Here is a 6,457-nt window from a genome sequence, read left to right on the forward strand (position 1 = left end):
GTTTTACGAATTCTTATTTACACTAGGTTGAAGATAGACAAAAAATAAATCTTTGTACAAGTTTCCATTCCCATAGAATGTTTCATTTTGAAAATACAGCAACTTGAACTTCCGAGTTTTAACAGTGCATGACACCAAAATAGGAATGCTGTCTCGTTTTAAAAAAGTCTCTCCTCTTGATTTTCAGCAGTATAACCATTTGAAGTATTAGAGGACATGTTTATGCGCACGTATGCTAGTTCTCGAGTGAAAAGAAAGAGCTTTTAAAGAAAAAGTGGACTCCAGATGTTTTGTTGATTTCCGGTTCCAAAACTGTCCACCAACATGGCGTCTCCATACAAAGCTCTACAAAGGTGCGTGAAACATTGGCAAATAACTCAGAAACTGTGGGCCACAAAGACCTGAGACGTGGACAAATTGTTTAAAAATAAGTCTTTTATAACATTTCATTTTCTTGGCTTCTTACCCTGGACGATTTCCAATTTATTTTTTTGTTGCGTGATAGTGAATCTATAGTGAGCTAAAATGGTATTTAAAATGGCCTAAAAAGAGCTACAGAACTATCGCAAAAAACCTGCAAAACAACCTCGATCTACCTCTTTGTTCCACAAGAACTATTTAGCTGTCAGCCATATGTGCTAAATCTCAATTCGTGATCTTTGTCAGTGCCGTTTAATAATTTATTGAGTAATCAAATAGACAATATTTAGCATGGGAAAAGGCTCCGCAGTGGGGAAAAAGGCGAAAAACTGGGTGAAACAAAAAAAAAAATCGGTGAGCTAAGCGAGCCAAGCAGTGGACTGGGGAGGGGGAAAGGGCGGTGGAGCCTCTGTTACCATTACCCTTTTCCTGACTCCCACTCAGTTTGCTTCGCTCACCGATTTTTTTTTTTTCTTTTTTGTCTTTTTACCCCACTGTGGAGCCTGGTCCCAGGCTAGACAATTTAAACCAAATCCATCAACTGCAGTATCACTTTTCACAAATATATAAACAGGGGGCATAGTATGAGATTTTTAAGGTATAAAGGGTAACGAATTAAGGAATTGGACCTCTGGCTAAGCCTCCCCATATAGAACTTCTTTGAGGCTCCCCCCCCTGCCCCTCCACCCCAGAATCCTGTCTCACCTGGAATACTCTTCTCTCTTTTTGCACGATCATCTCTGCGCCTATCAAAGCTAAACAGATATAGGTAGCATTGATGGAAAAAAATAAAGATTATTAATTTGCTCATAACGAATCCTTTCATTTTAATTGAATATAGTACTGATTATCAGTCATATCGATTGACAACTCTGAAAGGTTATGTGCAACTCCATCGACCTCCCTCTTTCTGGAGCAGGGGCAAATAGAGGGACAATAGCGGCATGTACACTCTTATGATAAGAAATCTGATGATGTCGCAAACGATACAAAGGACGTGGATTTGCACAGGTGATTGTGGGTGGTTCAGTCTTGTATGGATCCCTGCCACCCGTTTAGAGTTGCACTCCTGATCCCAGTTGTTTGAAGACTGATTAGCGCTAACTCAGGGTTAAATTTTAATCCAGATTTCTTTTTCTTTTCTTCAAAAGCGCTTTTGCAGATAGTTTTCTCTATTAAGTAGACAAGAGGAATAACACACAATTTGCATCTTTTTTAAGCTTTCATGTATAAAATCAAAGTTTCCACTTCTTTGAACAACCCAGCCAGGACATGTAGCCACAATTGTGTTGCACATTACAGTCAATTTGGTATTTTGGATGGTGGGTGGAAGATGCAAGTTTGACTCCAGTGTATTATTTTATTTCAAATTCAATATTTTCCTGTCTAATATTTACTTTCAGTTGACCAAAAATTTTAAGGAATGTGCACTGATGAGCTAAAGAGATTTTCTTGTTTTCAGATCATGACAGATTTGAAAGTTATTGGCGTGGGACTGGGTCGTACAGGAACTAAATCCCTGCAGCAAGCACTTGTTCTGTTAGGATTTGGACCCTGCCATCATATGACAGAATTACTCCGTGACAATCAAGAGCATTTGTGGCCAATGTGGAAAGAGATATTCAACAGCAGTGAGGACAAGAGTGAAAAACTGAAAGAAGCCTTGAAGGGTTATGTGGCTACTACGGATTACCCTGGATGTTTATTTTACAAAGAGTTCCTTCGGTGGAATCCCGATGCTAAAGTGATTCTTACTGTGCGAGATAATCCTGAGAAGTGGGTTGAATCTGTTCGAGCAACTCTTTTTAGGTTCAAATTTGATGACAATTCTGCACGGCATGAATTTAGAGAATCCTTTTATGCTTTTCTGACAAAAGTTTATGGAGCTGATCCAAAAGAACAAGAAACTGATGTGAAGAAGTTGTATTTGGATTGGAATGAAGAGCTGAAAAGAAGTATCAAGAAAGAGAATTTGTTAGTTTTTAATGTTAAAGAGGGTTGGGGTCCCCTATGTAAGTTTTTAGGTGTTCCAGAGCCCGAGCAGCCATTTCCTAATTTGAATTCCAGGGAGTTTTTCCAAAAAAAATATGTTGAGGGGCTTTTGGCAAAAAAAGATTGAGCTCAATTTCTGGTTCACAAATAACAGTTTTCTACCAAATATCCATGAGCTGTAAGCTTGGGAATCATTGACATCATTATCATTAATTTTTATTTGATAAGGTAAGTTATATAATTAAACCCTGGTGATCAGTTTGACAGTCCAGACCCAGGGGAGGGGGTACTTTCTTATTTGGGCTAAACAGGTATGTGTGATTAACATGGTATAGTTTTCAGGGTCTTGTGTCTTAAACAGGTTATGCAATTTCACTGTTTAGAGTGTTTAGTTGTCCTCAGGACCAAAAGCCTTTAACAAATGAGTGGTCTACAAGTGTGTTACCAACAATTTGCTTCCAAAAAATTATTTCCATGGTGTTAGTTTAAAATATAACTTAATTCTGTAAGCAAAAAGAAATCCAAGGTCATGAAATAAGCTCTCTTGTTTTTAACAGGGCCAGAAATTGAATGATTTTTGTTTTAAATAGGGTCAAGGAGTGAAGGTCTCAGCAGCTCACCTCTACCCTAACTTGTTAAGTGCTCCCAACCCCCTCCCCCCTTCTGGGAATCCAGACCCATGGATATGCTACTGTTATTATATTCCAAAAACTTGTATAAATAATGAAATTGAATTAGAAAAATACACAAATATAACTGGCACAACTTGTAAAAGAAGAAAAAGAAAAGCATGAAAAAAAGCCTTTAGAAGGCATGAAGATGTATAGGTAAAGGCGCGCACGTGCCAAAGGCCCAAACGGCCGGAGCTTATCCCGGTTTCCTTAGCATGAAGCATGCCTAGGAGTATTGCTACTCCCCCTTAGAAGGGATGCTAGTCCGTTGCAGGGTTAGCCCCCAGCAGTATGTCGCCGGTACCCATTTATAGAGACAAAGTGGAGTAAAGTTTCATGTCTAAGGAAAAAACGCGACGGGCGAGGCTTGAACCCCGGACCTCCAGATCTAAAGTTCGAGGTGTCAGCCGCTCGGCCACACACGCCTCCGCATAAAGGTATATAAGTGAGGCTAATTCCTTTACTTTGGAAAAAAATGGCTTGTAAAACACATTATTTTTATAATACAAATTTATATGTAGATCATTGCAGATATATAAGGCAGTTCAAGTGTGGGAAAGTGTCCCATCACACTTGAAGTCCCTTACTGAACCTGCTTTTAGAAAGCAATATAGAAGTGACATTTCTTGTTTCCAATCAATAATAGTATGCCCTCTGTTTATTGTGCGTGGGCGCGTGAATGAGTGCCCAGGTCAAGGTATGCTTCAGTGGGTATAATATTTACTGTAGATTATGCTAATAATGTGTCCGTGAATCTTGACAAATATAAATCTTGGCTTTTTCTGATTATATTTAAAAAACGACAGTGTCCATCTCGAAAGCCTCGGCTCCTTTGGCCACTGTGCACATTCTCTCTAGATTTTCCATTTATTAATATTTGAATATTTGAATAGTACATTTTTGTAAGAAAATTTTATACTCTTTATATGTAATATTAATTCATCTGAACAGTGTAAAATAGAGTTGAAGTTGAAGTTGAAGTTGAAAGAAAAATCAAAACTAAAACTCTTAATAACCCATCCTCGGAGACCCAGGGGCAGATAGTGGGGGCGAGGGAATGTCTAAACGGGCGCGAAAATATGGCACGAAGGAAAGAATGGCGAGAAGAGCTCCTGGGGACAATGTCTCACCAGACTAGTTCCAAACTGTCGCGGTCGTTCTGGCTTCTGATTGGTGCCAGAAAACTTTTGTGTTTTTCTGCCCAATCAGAAGGCAGAACGGCGGCGACCATTTGGAACTTCGCCGTTCTTTACTTTTCTTCGCGCCATATTTTCCCGCCTATTTAGACTTTCCCTCGCCCCCACTATCTGCCCCTGGGTCTCCGAGGATGTTAATAACCAAATTATATATATTCTGTTTGTGACGCGCGCGATTTTCTGTCCCTGAAAAACAGGGCCTACTTGTATTCGAGACGGAAGTAAGAGTCCCTTTAAGGTGATGTTACGCGAGAGGATTCGCAACGACGATTTTTAGCGCAACACAGGGTTGCAACATTATTACGATATTGTTCCGAACAGTTACAACATTGTTCCAACTTTACAACGCTGCGTTGCGCTCAAAGTCGTTGTTGGGAATCGTCCCGTGAAACATCACCTTTAGTTTCAATCGATTCTGTTCCCCACGGTTACCTTATACGTCCTTATGCTCTCGAGCTTCTCTTACGCTTCTCTTGCTTGGCTAAAACGGAAATTAAACGACCGTTGAGCAGGCGCTGGGCTAGACTAAGCTTACGCCTGCATAAATGCTGCTGACAGACAACACTTCAGCCGTCAGAATAGGGTAAAATCGGTAAAAATGCATTTGAACCTCTCTACCTCGGGGACAGAATAAAATGGCCGTGAATCCTAACAAGCCATTTGGATTGCGTTCTCTGGTACTTGCATCGGCAAGATTGATGTAGTAGAGGCTGTTCTTTCACATTCAACATTCACCATGAAATCCAAAAAGGAAAGCCCAAAGCCCGTGAATGGAAGCCCAAGAAGAGAAGAATCATAATAAGCGATGATTCCGATTCTGATCAGTGAACTGGAAATAATCCCAGTTCTTTCTTTTTGAACAAAGACTTTGTGATAGCATGGCAGGTCAATTATGCAGATTAAAACAGCAATAACAGAGGAAGACCTGTTCAATAAGAAATTCTGATAAGTCATCAAAGGGTTTGGTTGACTACGGACATAAATATGAAGTGAGGAGAATGTATCAGAAGGAAGTGATGGCATTTTATTAAATTCCGTAGAGATACGATAAAGGCCGGTTTGAAAATAATTGTGAATTTGCTGTGAAAAAGTTAGTGCCTGGATCAAGGTTGGAATTCATTAACAATTGAGACTTCTCAGGGTCAACAAAAAAGGGATTAAATTTCTTCTGTTTAAGTAGGTCAGCATCAAATTACCCTGCAAACTGAAATCATACAATGCAAAGAAGAAATCAATATCATTGTCAAATTATTAAATGGAAAAATACTGGCAAGACATGATGGACAGTACCAGTCGTGGTACTGGCCGGTGAATTACATATATGACGCCGCAACGCAAACTGAGACGGAAAACTACTTATCGAGAAGAAGATTATTTTCATGAAAAGTGAAAGTCGTTGCAAAAAAAGAAATAAATCGTACACGCCATCAGGCAGCTTTGATTAAATCTTACAGAACGAATGCAAGCCGCTCAGTGTTATTGGAGAATTGTTAAGGACTGGAAGAATTCGTTATTTATTATTTTTTTATTTTGTGCTACTTTTTAGACAGGGATGCCTTCAATTCTTTCATTCCATATTTGGGCAAAAATATTTCCTTCCCTGTGATTGGACGGCTGAAAAACCCAGCATGGTTCCTGGGGTGCTTTCCATTATACTGAACCGAGTCTTGGGGGAGTGATTGATTTGGAAACACCACCCTACAAACGATTTTAACGTCTGCAGGACACATAACCATTCAAATTAACCGACTAAAGGTTTTTTTTTTGCTGCCTACTGACTAACTAGTGTTTTTTGAGCTGTTTACTGACTAATAATACACACGAAAAAATTACCCAATTCTGATTGGCTGAGAAAGGAGTGCAGTTCCTCTGTAACACGAGTGCAAACTGTGTAACACGAGTGCAAACTTGTAACACGAGTGCAAATTACCATTGGTCTCTGATTGGCTGAAAACACAGAAGAAACGACCAAGAACCAATCAGATTAGAGCTGTTTTAACAACAAATTTAAGAAAAAATGGCCACGGTTCTCAGTAAACAACGATATTTTGTAAGCAAAACAACAATAGAGAAGTTAAAAAAATATTCCAAAACCTGAAAACAGTAAAAAGTACGTCTTTCTGGCTAAATGTATTGAAAATTCGGTGCTAAGAGAAAAATACAGTCAACAAAATCGAG

The 6,457-nt window shown here is 39.2% G+C and overlaps 1 protein-coding gene across 1 annotated transcript; it reads left to right on the top strand.

Annotated features, from left to right (window-relative positions):
- Window positions 1–1,784: 1,784 nt before the first annotated feature.
- On the top strand, window positions 1,785–2,732 carry LOC140938712 (uncharacterized). Its single transcript, XM_073388217.1, has one exon. The coding sequence runs from the start codon at window positions 1,844–1,846 to the stop codon at window positions 2,537–2,539; it is 696 nt and encodes a 231-aa protein (XP_073244318.1). The 5' UTR covers window positions 1,785–1,843; the 3' UTR covers window positions 2,540–2,732.
- Window positions 2,733–6,457: the final 3,725 nt, after the last annotated feature.

The sequence above is a fragment of the Porites lutea genome, chromosome 1, assembly GCF_958299795.1.
Source record: "Porites lutea chromosome 1, jaPorLute2.1, whole genome shotgun sequence".
NCBI classification, from domain to species: Eukaryota; Metazoa; Cnidaria; class Anthozoa; order Scleractinia; family Poritidae; genus Porites; species Porites lutea.